Genomic DNA, 18,115 nt, shown 5'->3' with positions numbered 1-18,115 from the left:
AGAGGCCTAAGCGAGTATGCAAACATTGAAAAATCTGCTGCAAATACTGAAGTGTTGGCAGAAAAAACGCTGCTTAAAATATGTGCGTTTTTGTTTGCGTTTTTATAATGCATTTTTCTTCGGCGCTCCATTGGGAGACCCAGACGATTGGGTGTATAGCTACTGCCTCCGGAGGCCACACAAAGTATTACACTAAAAAGTGTAAGGCCCCTCCCCTTCTGCATATACACCCCCCGTGGATCACGGGCTGCTTCAGTTTTATGCTTTGTGCGAAGGAGGTCAGACATCCACGCATAGCTCCACTGTTTTAGTCAGCAGCAGCTGCTGACTATGTCGGATGGAAGAAAAGAGGGCTCATACTAGGGCCCCCAGCATGCTCCCTTCTCACCCCACTTTTGTCAGGTGTTTGTTAAGGTTGAGGTACCCATTGCGGGTACGGAGGCTGGAGCCCACATGCTGTTTTCCTTCCCCATCCCCCCTCGGGGCTCTGGGTGAAGTGGGATCTTACCGGTCTCCAGGCACTGAGACCGGGCTCCATCCACAGACCCGGAGATCCTGCTGGATATGGAGCTGGGTATCGTCAGGGACAGGGCCCTGCTACATTAAGGTACTCTGTGTCCCCGTACACATCGCGCACACACACACCAGCATTGCTGGGAGTGCTAGTGCGCCGGGGACAACAGCGCGGAGCGCTTGTGCTATTATTCACTGCAGCTTAGCTGAGTGAATTTATGTGTTAGAAACTGCCGCGCCGGCCGCTGCGGGGTGTTTTACACTGTGGCGCGGCTGGGACTTGTGGTGCGCCGGGGACTTCCGCGCTGGCCGTGCACATAGGACGGCCGCGCTTATTACTCGAGTCCCCGGCTTTGCGGCCTAGTTTTCGCTTCGTTCCCGCCCCCAGCCCTGCCAGTCAGGGGAGAGGCGGGACGCTGTACAGAAAGTCAGCGCCGAGAGCTGGAGTCTGCTTTGCATTCTCCAGCCCCCTTCACTGGACACAGTGGGACGCCAGTTTCCCGCTCTTGTCTGGGGCACGCCCAGGGCCCGCCCCTCTTCACAAGACGCCGGCAGCCATTCCTGCACGCAGTCTGGGCTGGAGAAGGGAGACAAGCTCTGGGCAACCAGTTACAGGATCGGGCGACCACACACCCGCCTTTGGGCGGGCGGTAAGCAGCACCTGAAGTGCTGACCCCACTAATGCCATTTGTACTTTATGCCTAGATGGCTAGACTACAGCAGCAAAAAGTAAGGGTGCTAAGGCACAGGCTTTCTAGGCTGCTTGTACTGCATGTGCTGAAGTGTTCATTTGTACTTTATGCTGGTATGCTATACACTGCACTGTACGGTCGCTATTCTTGGCTATATACTCCTAGATGGCTGGACAACAGCAGCAAAAAAGCAAGGGTGCTAAGGCACAGGCTTTCTATGCTGCTTGTACTGCATGTGCTGAAGTGTTCATTTGTACTTTCTGCTGGTATGCTATACATTGCACTGTACGGTCGCTATTCTTGGCTATATGCTTCTAGATGGCTAGACAACAGCAGCAAAACAGAACAGGCTTTCTATGCTGCTTGTACTGCACGTGATACTGTTCCACACGGCAGGCTCCACTGTCCCCATTGTGTGCAATGCTCCCCCGTAGCTTTTGGTCAGCCGGGGTCTCTGCTAGAGGTGGCTAAAGGAACCACCTGTGAACCCTGTCCAGGGACAGGGACGGACTTGCAGTTTCGGCTGATAGGTCTGTGACTGTGACTAACATCTTAGAGACTTTGCAGTCCAGACGGACCATGGGCAATGTTGATACGCCCTCATTTGGAACAAATCAGTGCTCCGGGGGGGTCCCATGCATCCCAGGGCGCAGGCTCTGACACGGACGACAGTCCCAGACAGCCTAAGCGAGCTCGCTGGGAGCGGCACTCGGCTTCATCACTGGTTAGGGTCCCAGCGGGACTCTCTGTATGATAAGGCAGACGTAGCTGATCAGGACTCTGCTCCTGAGACCGCTCTCAATCCGGATACTCCGGATGGTGACGCCATAGTGAATGATCTTCTAGCGTCCATCAAGGGAATGTTGGATATTTCTCCCTCAGCTCCTCCGGTGGAGGACTCAGCCTCACAGCAGGAGAAATCCCTTTTCAGTATCTCAAATGTATATTGAGTACTTTTCTGGCCACTCTGACTTCAGAGAAGCAATCCGGAAACACCACACTTATCCAGATAAGCGTTCTCCAATCGTATTAAGGATACACGTTATCCTTTTTTCTCCCTGACGTGGTCAAGCGCTGGACCCAGTGTCCAAAGGTGGATTCCCCTATCTCCAGGCTTGCGGCTAGATCCATAGTTGCAGTGGAAGATGGGACTTCACTTAAAGATGCCATTGACAGACAGATGGTCCTCTGGTTGAATTCTGTCTATGAAGCTATCGGCGTGTCGGTTGCTCCGGCATTCGCAGCCGTATGGGCATTCCAAGCTTTTTCAGCTGGTCTTGCGCACGTGGACACTGTCACATGTACATCTGTGCCGCAGATGGCGTCCTTAACCTCGCAATGTCTGCATTGCGACTTACGCTATTAATGCTGTCCTGCACTCTACGAGCCGTACGTCAGTGGCGTCCGCCAACTCCGTGGTTTTACGCAGAGCCTTGTGGTTGAGGGAATGGAATGCAGATTCTGCTTCCACAAAAGTGCTTAACCAGTTTGCCGTTATCTGGTGACAGACTGTTGGTGAGCGATTGCATGAAATCATTAAACAGTCCAAGGGTAAGGACTCTTCCTTACACCAGCCCAGATCAAACAACAAGAGGAAGGGACAGTCGAGGTTTCGGTCCTTCCCAGGCTCGGGCAGGTCCCAATTGTCCTCGTCCAAAAGGACTCAAAAGGCTCAGAGAGGCGCAGATTCCTGGCAGGCTCAATCACGCCCAAGGAAGGCAGCCGGAGGAACCGCTACCAAGGCGGTTTCCTCATGACGTTCAACTCTCTCTCTCCGCATCCGCGGTCGGTGGCAGACTCTCCCGCTTTGGCGACATTTAGCTGCCACAGGTCAAAGACCGGTGGGTGAGAGACATTTTGTCTCACGTGTACAGGATAGAGTTCTGTTCTCGTCCTCCGACTAGATTTTCAGAACTTCCTCACCTCCCGACCGAGCCGATGCTCTTCTGCAGGCAGAAGGAGTGGTAATCCCTGTTCCTCCTCAGGAACAAGATACGGTTTTTACTCCAATCTGGTTGTGGTACCAAAAAACGACGGCTCTTCCGTTCCGTTTTGGACCTAACCCTGCTCAACAAGCACGTGAAAACCAGGCGGTTCCGGATGGAATCCCTCCGCTCCGTCATTGCCTCCATATCTCAAGGAGATTTCCTAGCGTCAATAGACATCAGGATGCTTATCTCCACGTGCCGATTGCTCCAGAGCACCGGTGTGGGCTACGATTCGTTATTGAAGACGAGCATCTTCAGTTCGTAGCCCTGCCCTTCGGTCTGGCGACAGCCCCACGGCTTTTCACCAAGTTCATGGCAGCAGTGGGAGTAGTCCTGCACTCTCAGGGTCACTCTGTGATCCCTTACTTGGACGATCTACTTGTCAAGGCACCCTCTCAAGAGGCATGCCGACATAGCCTGAACGTGGCGCTAGAGACTCTCCAGAGTTTCGGGTGGATCAGAAACTTTTCAAAGTTAAATCTGACACCGACCCAATCGCTGACATATCTTGGCATGGAGCTTCACACTCTCTCAGCGATAGTGCAGCTCCCGCTGGACATACAGCGTTCACTACAGACGGGGGTGCAGTCTCTCCTTCAAGGCCAGTCACACCCCTTAAGACGCCTCATGCAGAGGCAGTCCTTTTCGCGCAGTTTCATCTGCGTCCACTTCTATAGGACATTCTTCGCCTATGGGATGGGAAGTCAACGTCCCTAGACAGGAACGTACACCTTTCTCAGACGGGCAAGGACTCTCTTCAGAGGAGTCCACCCTTCAGATCAATGTTCTGGAAATCTGGGCAGGGTATCTTGCCCTGCAAGCCTTCCAGCAGAGGCTGGAAGGCAAACAGATCCGAATTCAGTCGGACGACTTCGCAGCGGTGGCATACATCAACCACCAAGGCGGAACACGCAGTCGGCAAGCCTCCCAGGAAGTCCGGCGGATTCTGATGTGGGTGGAAGACAGAGCATACACCATATCCGCAGTTCACATCCCGGGCGTAGAAAACTGGGAAGCAGACTTCCTCAGTCGCCAGGGCATGGACGCAGGGGAATGGTCTCTGCACCCGGACGGGTCTCAAGAAATCTGTAGCCGCTGGGGGAGGCCGGACGTCGCCCTAATGGCGTCTCGGCACAACAACAAGGGCCCGATTTTCATGGCGCGGTCTCACGATCAAAGAGCTCTGGTGGCAGGCGCCTTAGTTCAGGATTGGTCGCAGTTCCAGCTACCCTATGTGTTTCCCCCTCTGACACTGTTGCCCAGAGGGCTACGCAAGATCAGCTCCGATTGCCGCCGCGCCATCCTCGTCGCCCCAGACTGGCCGAGGAGGTCGTGGTACCTGCATCTGTGGCATCTCACGGTCGGCCAACCGTGGGCACTACCAGACCGGCCAGACTTACTGTCCCAAGGGCCGTTTTTTCCATCTGAATTCTACAGCCCTGAACCTGACTGGTGGCCATTGAGTCCTGGATCCTAGCGTCTTCAGGATTATCTCAAGACGTCATTGTCACCATGAGACGGGCTAGGAAGCCGACGTCTGCCGAGATCCACCACAAGACGTGGAAGATATTCTTATCTTAGTGCTCTGCTCAGGGAGTGTCTCCCTGGACATTTGCATTGCCTACTTTTCCTTCCTTCCTGCAATCTGGTTTGGGAAAAGGTTTGTCGCTCGGCTCCCTTATCGGACGAGTCCCAGCGCTGTCTGTATTCTTTCAGAAGCGCATAGGGCGACTTCCTCAGGTACGCACGTTCCTGCAGGGGGTTTGTCACATTGTCCCTCCGTACAAGAGGCCGTTAGACCCATGGGATCTGCACAGGGTACTAATTGCTCTCCAGGAGCCGCCCTTTGAGCCTCTGAGGGATGTTTCACTTTCTCGACTTTCACAGAAAGTGGCCTTTTTGGTAGCGGTCACGTCTCTTCAGAGAGTGTCCGAGCTCGCAGCGCGGTCATCCAAAGCTCCCTTCTTGGTGTTTCACCAAGACAAGGTACTGCTGCGCCTGATTCCGGGGTTTCTCCCTAAGGTGGTATCCCCCTTTTCATCTCAGTCAGGATATCTCCTTACCTTCCTTTTGTCCTCATCCAGTTCATCGATATGAATTGGATTTGTATTTGTTGGATCTGATGAGAGCGCTCAGAATCTACATTTCCCGCACGACGCCCCTGCGTCGCTCGGATGCACCCTTGGTACTTGTCGCTGGTCAGCGCAAAGGGTCGCAGGCTTTCAAATCCACCCTGGCTCGATGTATCAAGGAACCAATTCTTGGAGCCCACCGTTCTGCTGGGCTTCCGGTTCCATCAGGGCTGAAGGCCCATTCTACCAGAGCCGTGGGTGCGTCCTGGACATTACGGCACCAGGCTACGGCTCAGCAGGTGTGCCAGACGGCTACCTGGGCGAGTCTGCACACCTTCACCAAGCGTTATCAGGTGCATGCCTACGCTTAGGCGGATGCCAGCCTAAGTAGAAGAGTCCTGCAGGCGGCGGTTGCCTCCATGTAGGGAAGGGCTGTTTTTACAGTCCAAACTTGAGGTATTAATTTACCCACCCAGGGACTGCTTTTGGACGTCCCAATCGTCTGGGTCTCCCAATGGAGCGCCGAAGAAGAAGGGAATTTTGTTACTTACCGTAAATTCCTTTTCTTCTAGCTCCAATTGGGAGACCCAGCACCCGCCCCTGTTCCTTCGGGATTGTTTTGGTTGTTCGGGTACACATGTTGTTCATGTTGAATGGTTTCGGTTCTCCGATGTTCCTTCGGATTGAATTGTTTAACCAGTTATTGGCTTTCCTCCTTCTTGCTTTTGCACTAAAACTGAAGCAGCCCGTGATCCACGGGGGGTGTATATGCAGAAGGGGAGGGGCCTTACACTTTTTAGTGTAATACTTTGTGTGGCCTCCGGAGGCAGTAGCTATACACCCAATCGTCTGGGTCTCCCAATTGGAGCTAGAAGAAAAGGAATTTACGGTAAGTAACAAAATTCCCTTCTTTCCATTCATTAAAATGTGTAAAAATGGTGAAAGAACATGAACTGCTTCAGATCTGCAAGGAAACCTGAAGCAACGTGTGCAGGAGACTTCAGGAACCTTACATTGCTAGAATAGGAACATGCTTCCATTTCCACAGCAAAACTCACAGAAGGAACACGTCAGAAACTGGATGTGTGACCATGGCCTACATGGCGAGGCTCTATCACACTGCAATCCGCTCCTTCCCTACCTCTAAACTCCACACAGTTTTATAAAAGTAGAGTATAAATTTGAAAAATGACAAAAAATTTTGGTGAAAAACAGATACATTCCAGGATTATTTTTTCCCCTGAAAACAGCCATGAATATGTTCAGAAACTTCCCCTTTATGTTCCAACCTGTCATCATTTTTAGGTCTCTGCTTTGTCAGTGAACGTCCTTATTTCCACGCAGGCTTATTCCTTATAGAGGTAGACCCCATTAAATCTATCCTCGGTGGTCAGTCCTCTGAACGCCTGGGCTCTGGCCTGATACATTCTAGCTGCATTTCTACACTGAAGCGAAGCTCCCAGCTGTGAGCAGGACAGTGACAGACCAGCAACAGGCATCACCGTATATTAGATCTGGTGCCCATCTCCACAAGGCACCGCTCGGGCTGGCACGCCGGTCTTATTAATTGCTGGCCGATTATCAGCACTTTGTATTCAGTCATTTGCATTTATTTCCATAAACATAAGCTTCCATGTAGCAGCGCGGTGTGGACACATGAGGGATATATGTGGCTCAGTAACTGGAGCACATTGTATGTGACTCACCAGTGTGAGCCTGGCAACCACACTGCGGCATGTAAACATTCATTCTCAGCACACAGCCTCCACACTGCGGCATGTAAACATTCATTCTCTCAGCACACAGCCTCCACACTGCGGCATGTAAACATTCATTCTCAGCACACAGCCTCCACACTGCGGCATGTAAACATTCATTCTCAGCACACAGCCTCCACACTGCGGCATGTAAACATTCATTCTCTCAGCACACAGCCTCCACACTGCGGCATGTAAACATTCATTCTCAGCACACAGCCTCCACACTGCGGCATGTAAACATTCATTCTCAGCACACAGCCTCCACACTGCGGCATGTAAACATTCATTCTCAGCACACAGCCTCCACACTGCGGCATGTAAACATTCATTCTCAGCACACAGCCTCCACACTGCTGCATGTAAACATTCATTCTCAGCACACAGCCTCCACACTGCGGCATGTAAACATTCATTCTCAGCACACAGCCTCCACACTGCGGCATGTAAACATTCATTCTCAGCACACAGCCTCCACACTGCGGCATGTAAACATTCATTCTCAGCACACAGCCTCCACACTGCGGCATGTAAACATTCATTCTCAGCACACAGCCTCCACACTGCTGCATGTAAACATTCATTCTCAGCACACAGCCTCCACACTGCCGCATGTAAACATTCATTCTCAGCACACAGCCTCCACACTGCGGCATGTAAACATTCATTCTCTCAGCACACAGCCTCCACACTGCTGCATGTAAACATTCATTCTCAGCATGCAGCCTCCACACTGCGGCATGTAAACATTCATTCTCTCAGCACACAGCCTCCACACTGCAGCATGTAAACATTCGTTCTCTCAGCACACAGCCTCCACACTGCGGCATGTAAACATTCGTTCTCTCAGCACACAGCCTCCACACTGCGGCATGTAAACATTCATTCTCTCAGCACACAGCCTCCACACTGCAGCATGTAAACATTCGTTCTCTCAGCACACAGCCTCCACACTGCGGCATGTAAACATTCGTTCTCTCAGCACACAGCCTCCACACTGCAGCATGTAAACATTCGTTCTCTCAGCACACAGCCTCCACACTGCGGCATGTAAACATTCGTTCTCTCAGCACACAGCCTCCACACTGCGGCATGTAAACATTCGTTCTCTCAGCACACAGCCTCCACACTGCCGGCATGTAAACATTCATTCTCAGCACACAGCCTCCACACTGCGGCATGTAAACATTCATTCTCAGCACACAGCCTCCACACTGCGGCATGTAAACATTCATTCTCAGCACACAGCCTCCACACTGCCGCATGTAAACATTCATTCTCAGCACACAGCCTCCACACTGCGGCATGTAAACATTCATTCTCAGCACACAGCCTCCACACTGCGGCATGTAAACATTCATTCTCAGCACACAGCCTCCACACTGCTGCATGTAAACATTCATTCTCTCAGCACACAGCCTCCACACTGCCGCATGTAAACATTCGTTCTCTCAGCACACAGCCTCCACACTGCGGCATGTAAACATTCATTCTCAGCACACAGCCTCCACACTGCAGCATGTAAACATTCATTCTCTCAGCACACAGCCTCCACACTGCGGCATGTAAACATTCGTTCTCTCAGCACACAGCCTCCACACTGCGGCATGTAAACATTCATTCTCAGCACACAGCCTCCACACTGCGGCATGTAAACATTCGTTCTCTCAGCACACAGCCTCCACACTGCGGCATGTAAACATTCGTTCTCTCAGCACACAGCCTCCACGCTGCCGTATGTAAACATTCATTCTCAGCATACAGCCTCCACACTGCGGCATGTAAACATTCATTCTCTCAGCACACAGCCTCCACACTGCGGCATGTAAACATTCATTCTCTCAGCACACAGCCTCCACACTGCGGCATGTAAACATTCGTTCTCTCAGCACAGAGCCTCCACACTGCGACATGTAAACATTCATTCTCAGCACACAGCCTCCACACTGCGGCATGTAAACATTCATTCTCAGCACACAGCCTCCACACTGCCGCATGTAAACATTCATTCTCAGCACACAGCCTCCACACTGCGGCATGTAAACATTCATTCTCTCAGCACACAGCCTCCACACTGCCGCATGTAAACATTCATTCTCTCAGCACACAGCCTCCACACTGCGGCATGTAAACATTCGTTCTCTCAGCACACAGCCTCCACACTGCGGCATGTAAACATTCGTTCTCTCAGCACACAGCCTCCACACTGCGGCATGTAAACATTCGTTCTCTCAGCACACAGCCTCCACACTGCGGCATGTAAACATTCGTTCTCTCAGCACACAGCCTCCACACTGCGGCATGTAAACATTCGTTCTCTCAGCACACAGCCTCCACACTGCGGCATGTAAACATTCGTTCTCTCAGCACACAGCCTCCACACTGCGGCATGTAAACATTCGTTCTCTCAGCACACAGCCTCCACACTGCGGCATGTAAACATTCATTCTCAGCACACAGCCTCCACACTGCAGCATGTAAACATTCATTCTCTCAGCACACAGCCTCCACACTGCGGCATGTAAACATTCATTCTCAGCACACAGCCTCCACACTGCGGCATGTAAACATTCATTCTCAGCACACAGCCTCCACACTGCGGCATGTAAACATTCATTCTCAGCACACAGCCTCCATACTGCAGCATGTAAACATTCATTCTCAGCACACAGCCTCCACACTGCGGCATGTAAACATTCGTTCTCTCAGCACACAGCCTCCACACTGCGGCATGTAAACATTCATTCTCAGCACACAGCCTCCACACTGCAGCATGTAAACATTCATTCTCAGCACACAGCCTCCACACTGCGGCATGTAAACATTCGTTCTCTCAGCACACAGCCTCCACACTGCGGCATGTAAACATTCGTTCTCTCAGCATACAGCCTCCACACTGCGGCATGTAAACATTCGTTCTCTCAGCACACAGCCTCCACACTGCGGCATGTAAACATTCGTTCTCTCAGCACACAGCCTCCACACTGCGGCATGTAAACATTCATTCTCAGCACACAGCCTCCACACTGCGGCATGTAAACATTCGTTCTCTCAGCACACAGCCTCCACACTGCTGTCTGCTTGTTATTGGGGTGTTTGTTGTGTGGATAGCTGAAGCTTATCCGTCTGCTCACCTCTGTCTAGTAAATTCTTGTAATTCTCATGAAATAACAAGTGTGCAGCATCATTATTTACACCTTTGTATCATTCCTCTTTTCCATTCCTGGAAATGTGCTCTTACAATATTGTATTTACTTATTTGTGGCTTTATATTTATATACCTGCCCTGCTTTGTACACATCACCCCGATAGGGGGCCACTGCAATCTCTATTTACCCTGTAGGCGTCATTGGGTGGATCAGAGACAATGATGTTTGTTTCCTCTGACTTCCTGGCAGCGTAGCTCTACCTCTACCTCTGACGTAGAGTCTGTTCTACCTTTACAATACACTGTCTTGTGCACTGTTTGTTTGCCTGTCCGATTTTATCTTCTGCCACAAGCATCAGTATAGCTGCCCGTGTGTTTTCACATCATAGTGCTGTGCCCATGGTCTTATAGTATAGGACGTGGTGCCTGGGATATCTGTGCAGCTTTATAGAAGAGATCACAAGCCGCACTAATCACGCTTTTCATTCCACAGCCAGCAAGATGCACAAGAGTTCCTGAGATTCCTCCTGGATGGGCTGCATAATGAGGTCAATAGGATAACAGTCAGACCGAAGCCTTGTACTCAGGATTTGGACCATTTGCCGTAAGTTACAAGATAAACATAAACTACAATAAATGTTGCAATGAATACATGTTAATTTCTATTTTTGTTTTTTTTGGGAAATTTACTTTGTGAGCACTTTGTAAAGCTCCATCCACTTGAGTGCTGTGCATATGTTTTATGGTGTGTGGTGCGGCTAGTACACATTATCACCAATGGCTCCATTCACAAGTGGTTTGTTGTTTTTTTTTTTGCTGTTTATTGGTCCTCAAATATAGAAATTTCAAATGCCTGATTCATTGACCAGACCGCCTCTGGATGGGCCTGTGGTGTAAAAGAACAGCACTCAGAGGCCATCCATTTTGCATCTGTGTGCTGTCTGTTAAAAACACCGATTTCTGAGTTTGGGTTCATTGAGTGGTCACTCATCTCCTGTCAGATAAGTGAGTGCTCACATTGTGAAATACTGATGGACTAAAGCAGGCTTTACACGCTGCGACATCGCTAGCATTTGCTAGCGATGTCGAGCGTGATAGCACCCGCCCCCGTCGCACGGCCGATATGTGGTGATCGCTGCTGTAGCGAACATTATCATGCTCTCTGCACATGTACCACAGCGACGCATGTCGTTATGATCACTGCTGCGTCTGCTGTGTTTGACAGCTAAGCAGTGATCATAACAGCGACTTACAAGGTCGCTGTTGCGTCACAGAAAATGGTGACGTAACAGCGACGTCGTTGTCGCTATGTGTGAACCCAGCTTAAGTCTCCTGCCTCGTCTTATACTCACAATCCGGCATCTTAATCTTCTATCACTGCCGTCCGGTCGGTCTCTCACAATTTGTGACCTGCTGGCAGCTCCAGTGTTTCATGGAGCGCGCTGGAAGTCACAGCTCAATACAAGTCTATGAGAGCCTCATTTTGGCCTTGTTTTGGCTCCCATGGACTTGCATTGCGTCCTTGTGATGTAACGTCTGACTTCCAGCCAGTCAGAAGTTACAGTCACAATATGACGCTGTTGGACTGAAGTGGAGTCAGTAAAGGGTGAAGCCGCTGAAAGGTGAGGTGAGCATAAGACCGGGGGGGTGGGGGCCTTAGATTTAACGTACCTCTCCAGTGCTGAAATAAAATGCTTGAGTGTTGCTTTAATGCTGTGTTTTCCTGTCATGTGTATTACTATGGCAGGGGTGGGCAATTACATTTCTCATGGGGCCGCATGAGAACTCGGGATCCTTTTAGAGGGCCGGACTGATATACTTAACTCAATTCTACCCAATACTGTATGTATGTATGTATACAGTGGAACCTTGCTTAACGAGAACAATCCGTTCTGGGACTGTGCTTGTTAATCAAGTTACTCGTTCAGCAGAGCAAGATTTCCCATAGGAAATCATGACAATGCTGACGATCCGTTCCACAACTTCAAAAATGTCCCATCCTGGTCCCCTATTCTATCATTCCACACATGCACAAACACACACAAACACACAAGCACGCACGCACACACGCACATATTATATGCTCACCTTACCTTCCGTTCCATCGCTGGTCTCCTGGGACTTGCTGTTCTCTGGTACGGGGCCGGGCTGTGTAACGCGTTACCATAACGACGAGCCAGGAAGTTCCCGGCCAGAGCGCTGACGTCAAAGGCAGAGCCGCTTGCCTCTGATTGGCCAGCACTCTGCCTTTCATTAGCGATGACAGGAAGTTCCTCCCTCGTCGCTATGGATGCAGATACACAGCGTGGACTCGAGCGGAGCGGCGCACTACAGCACCCAGGAGGCCGGCGATGAAACGAAAGGTAAACATATTATGTTATATTATATGCTCACCTTACCTTCCGTTCCATCACAGGCCTCCTGGGTCTTGTAGTTCGCCGCGAGGACGTCGCGATGTACCCGGGAACTACAAGAACCAGGAGACCGGCGGTGGAACGGAAGGTAAGGTGAGCATAATACTGTATGTGTGTGCGTGCGTGTGTGTTTGTGTGTTTGTGCGTACATGTGTGTGTTTGTGTGGACTGCAAGTGCGGGTCAGAGCGCGGTGGATGGACGGAACCGGAAGTGTGTGCGGTGAGAATTTCGCTCGTACAGCAAAGCTTTCTCGTAAAGCGGGTTACAAATTTACAGAAAGCTTTGCTTGTTAAGCGAAATTCTCGTTAAGAGGGTTACTCGTTATGCGAGGTACCACTGTGTGTATATATATATATATATATATATATATATATATATATATATACACACACACACACACTACAGCACTATATACTGCACCTGTAATACATTACAGCACTATATACTACACCTGTAATACATTACGGCACTATATACTGCCCCTGTAATACATTACGGCACTATATACTGCCCCTGTGATGCATTACAGCACTATGTACTGCCCCTGTGATGCATTACAGCACTATGTACTGCCCCTGTGATGCATTACAGCACTATATACTGCCCCTGTAATGCATTACAGCACTATATACTGCCCCTGTAATGCATTACAGCACTATATACTGCACCTGTAATGCATTACAGCACTATATACTGCCCCTGTAATGCATTACAGCACTATATACTGCCCCTGTAATGCATTACAGCACTATATACTGCCCCTGTAATGCATTACAGCACTATATACTGCCCCTGTAATGCATTACAGCACTATATACTGCCCCTGTAATGCATTACAGCACTATATACTGCCCTTGTAATGCATTACAGCACTATATACTGCCCCTGTAATGCATTACAGCACTATATACTGCCCCTGTAATGCATTACAGCACTATATACTGCACCTGTAATACATTACATCACTATATACTGCCCCTGTAATACATTACAGCACTATATACTGCACCTGTAATACATTACAGCACTATATACTGCCCCTGTAATGCATTACAGCACTATATACTGCCCCTGTAATGCATTACAGCACTATATACTGCCCCTGTAATGCATTACATCACTATATACTGCACCTGTAATGCATTACATCACTATATACTGCCCCTGTAATACATTACAGCACTATATACTGCACCTGTAATGCATTACAGCACTATATACTGCACCTGTAATGCATTACAGCACTATATACTGCACCTGTAATGCATTACAGCACTATATACTGCACCTGTAATGCATTACAGCACTATATACTGCCCCTGTAATGCATTACAGCACTATATACTGCCCCTGTAATGCATTACAGCACTATATACTGCCCCTGTAATGCATTGCAGCACTATATACTGCCCCTGTAATGCATTACAGCACTATATACTGCCCCTGTAATGCATTACAGCACTATATACTGCACCTGTAATGCATTACAGCACTATATACTGCACCTGTAATGCATTACAGCACTATATAATGCCCCTGTAATGCATTACAGCACTATATACTGCCCCTGTAATGCATTACAGCACTATATACTGCCCCTGTAATGCATTACAGCACTATATACTGCACCTGTAATGCATTACAGCACTATATACTGCACCTGTAATGCATTACAGCACTATATACTTCCCCTGTAACACTGCATCATTACATTCCCATATACTACATCACTACACCCAAATATTACACCAGTTACCCCCCCTCCCCCTTCCCCTACCCCTCCGGTTATTAGTGACCATTCACCTCTATCTCCTCAGGCATCTCCGTACGGGTCCCCCGCTGAGCTGCTTCTTCCCTGGTATGGGCCCTGGCTGCGCCGCTGTTGTTCTTGTACGGCCCCTGCCCCCGCCGCTGCGTCTCTCTGTCCAGGCAGCGGCTGGTGCAGCTTCTCCTGCCGGGCGGGAACTTTTCAAATGACACACATGCTGTACTGCCGACATCAGGGCACGCGTGTCACAGAGAAAGCTGCTGCAGGGAACAGAGGACCGATCCTGAAGCTCCGCACAGTGTAGCAGAAGAACGCAGGAATCTGTCCTCTGTTCCCTGTCCGGCAGCGTTTTCTGTGACACACGCGCGCCCTGATGTCGACTCGTCAGTACAGCGCGTGTGTGTCATTTGAAAAGTTCCAGCCCGGCAGGAAAAGCAGCACCACGTCTCCAACTCTGATCTAATGGGCGGGCCGGTCACAGACAGTAGGCGGGCCGGATGTGGCCCGCGGGCCACCCCTTGCCCAGGTCTGTACTATGGCTTTAACGGCTACATAGCACCAAAGAACAAGCAGTGTCCTGACCAGCACCCATGTAAATGGCAGTCATAGCGCCCAGTGCCATGTTACAGCACTGACGCATGTTTCGCGGTTATCTGACCACTCCTGACACACGGGAATACACCTTTATTCAGTTGGCACCATCTTCCTTTACATATGGAAATAAAAACCTCAAGACACCGCTAACAGGCAAGTAGCGCATTGTTTGTGTGACGCTGGTGATTCCTGACCAGTCCTAAAATTTCCATGACAAGAGCTTGTTTTGTGTCCAGAGTCGGCAGTAAGTGAGCGGATACCTGGAGTGCTGCCAGCCTCCCTGCCTGCTAACATCAGCCGCTGATTTATTCCTCATTATGTAACAGTAATTACTGGTTAGTATAATTGGTAATGGCAGCGCTCCACTGTTGTTTCATTCTACTGAGCAAAGACACAAGAAGTCCCGCTGACATCACACGGCAGAGACTTACCAACGCTCCCAGTTTATAGCAACACAGGCTTCATAGTGTCCCTGGCATCTCCCTGCACTACACACTGCCCCGGGAAGGCACACCATGTGCATTACATGTATCCTAAGGCCCACCGTCACCTGATGGAGGCCAATAGTGTGTCCTCTTGGAGTTTTGTAAGCCATTATACTTCGGTATACCTGTTGTTTTCTATTGAAACTAGTGAGCCTATGTCACAAGGGACTATGGGGATAGCAGAAAACTGGGGACCCTAAGCTGACCTCAGACTAGGGGGCCCTGTGCTATCTCTATTCTCAGAGATACGCCTAATGGTGGGGATGTCTGAGTCTCCTTCCTGGCCTTGCTCCTGACCAGCTCTGATCTTATATCCTCTCCCCCTTCCTGGAACAGGAGTATGAGTTAACCCACATAAATAAATAAACAGGGGAAACTGAAATTCTGTCACATCACATGCGCGCGCACACACAGAGGTATAAGAGATTGGGAGGAAAACAAGAGCAGGGTGGAAGCAACAAGACGACAGATAACTCCACAACAACATCAAGCACAAAGCAATTCCTTTATCCAGCAAGTCTAGGACACCACAACTCACACACTAACGCAACATAAACTATAGTTGGCATAGGTAGATTTCTTCCAGCCTAAAAATGAAAGGAGTAGAAGTGATTGGCTTCCTTACAACATGTGATCAAATAAGCCTAATGAGCAGGCTAGCAGAGGTTAACTCTTGCTAGCCTGTCTATGAATGAGCAGGCAGCAGGTCAATGCCCGGGTCTGCCTGAGTTGATTAGAGGAACCATCGCATGAAGTGTCAGACTGTAATGTGAACAGAGCCTGATGCCGCCAGTCTGCACGTTTTTTGCAAAACTCTGTGTGACAGCCGATGGCCATTGCTCATTGGCCCATGTCACCTCATGGAGGTTGCTGTGTAAAGAAACTATCAAATTATGCAACTTTCTGTAATATGTCAGAATGTTTTGTGTGATTGTCTTGATTATTTTATGTTTTATTGTAGTATTTTTTTTGTATATATATTTATTGTGTATATTTTTTTTTTCTTCCAAGTGATACAGAGAAAGGCAAGCAAATGTGGAAGAGGTACCTGGAGAGGGAAGACAGCAGGATTGTGGGTAAGTGAAAATTACGGAAAATGTATCATCAAATCTGCACATAAACCAGTATAGATTATAGAGGTTTGCCCGTCTTCAGCTTCTGTCTGTCGTTTTAGGTGACACACGTGCGGACTATCACACTGTTGTTTGCCTAAAAAAGGTTGACATTGCTGTAGTGGAGGCCAGATGGAGTAAAATGTGCCTCCAGGGAAAATGAGTTTTTTTCCTCTTGGTAACTACCAGCTTTCAGTCATAGGCATGTGCCTGAGGGCTGACACTCACAGCATTGTGAGGAGTAAGGGCTCATGCGCACGTAACTGCTGAATATTCTGCAGCGATTTGACAGCACATGTGCACTTCATATTGCTGCAGAAACACTGCGTAATGAATGCAGTATTTTTGTTAAAAAAAAGCCTATTTCCTGCGCTCTGGCTGCACATACCATACCTGGCTGCATTACCATAGACAGAGTGGGAGCTGCATCCAGAACACACAAATAATTGACATGCTGCTTTTATGAACGCACGGATTTGGGTCAAAATTTTAGCAACCAAATCGCTGCGTTCATAAAAGCAACGTGCACACGTCTCATGCACAATCTACATAGATTGTGCTGGGGACGGAGGACGCATGCAATTACACTGCAGTGCAATACACAGCGTAAAGGCCGATTTACACGCTGCGATCTCGCTAGTGACATCGCTAGCGTGTGTACCCGCACCCATCGTTTGTGCGTCAAGGGCAAATCGAAGAATGCCCATTCTTACATATTTGTTGCAATGTTTGTTTTTGTATTTGTGCTGTTTCCTGATATTATTTGTCTTACTTTCCTGTAATTTTGCCCTAATTTTGGACCTTTTCTGTCTTGTAGAGCTGTTTGTAGGGCAGCTGAAGAGTTCCCTTACATGCACTGAATGCGGATATTGCTCCACTGTATTTGACCCCTTCTGGGACCTGTCTCTGCCTATTGCTAAGGTACTATACAAATACATTACTTCTGAATACGATTATTACATGGTACTGGTGACCAGACATGTCCTGTAACCACTTGGGGGGCACCGAACATTTGGAAATGTTCTGAGCATCTGCATGTGTCTCCTGAAGGATGTGTTATAGTGTCCCGCAGAGTCAGCAGCTGCATGGAGACCAGCAGGACAGCGAGCATTGTCTGATGACTGATCCTCTTTAATTGTGTTTGTCAAATATTCTTTACAAATAGATTACTTCAGGTGTAGTGCGTCATGTAGAGAAGCCACAATAGGAAACACTACAAACAATCCGGCTTAGCAATGCTAAGCTGTGACTAATAAACTACCTCACAACCGTATAGATGTCTGCGGAAAAAACACATTATAAAGAAAAACCTCCTGCCTCATATAAAGGTCCCCCATCTGCCTCTGTGCAGCCCCCCAATCAATGGTAAGAGGCACGGACCACAAGTGCAGCGGATGGTAATGATGGCTGCTGCGGTACTTCTTAGCCGCTGCCTTCCTGATGGCAGGACATGCTTGTGTGCCACTAGATGTAATAGTCCAGTCATTATAATCAATAACATATCTTAAATGAAGCCCAGAGGGATCATTATTCTTTCTGTCCTGGTCTGGAAATCTGAAGTAATTAACTAA

At 49.1% G+C, this 18,115-nt stretch overlaps 1 protein-coding gene across 3 annotated transcripts in view; it reads left to right on the top strand.

Annotated features, from left to right (window-relative positions):
* USP2 (ubiquitin specific peptidase 2) overlaps nt 1-18,115 on the top strand; it is a 204,248-nt gene that overhangs the window by 160,192 nt on the left and 25,941 nt on the right. For all 3 annotated transcript variants that reach the window (XM_075327576.1, XM_075327577.1, XM_075327578.1), the window contains 3 exons: nt 10,664-10,774; nt 16,444-16,508; nt 17,362-17,465. In XM_075327576.1, coding sequence (XP_075183691.1) covers nt 10,664-10,774; nt 16,444-16,508; nt 17,362-17,465 — 280 coding nt within the window. The remainder of the gene's footprint in view (nt 1-10,663; nt 10,775-16,443; nt 16,509-17,361; nt 17,466-18,115) is intronic.

This window comes from Anomaloglossus baeobatrachus, chromosome 11, assembly GCF_048569485.1.
Source record: "Anomaloglossus baeobatrachus isolate aAnoBae1 chromosome 11, aAnoBae1.hap1, whole genome shotgun sequence".
In the NCBI taxonomy this organism is placed as follows: Eukaryota; Metazoa; Chordata; class Amphibia; order Anura; family Aromobatidae; genus Anomaloglossus; species Anomaloglossus baeobatrachus.
This window is presented reverse-complemented; position numbering and strand designations above follow the sequence as displayed.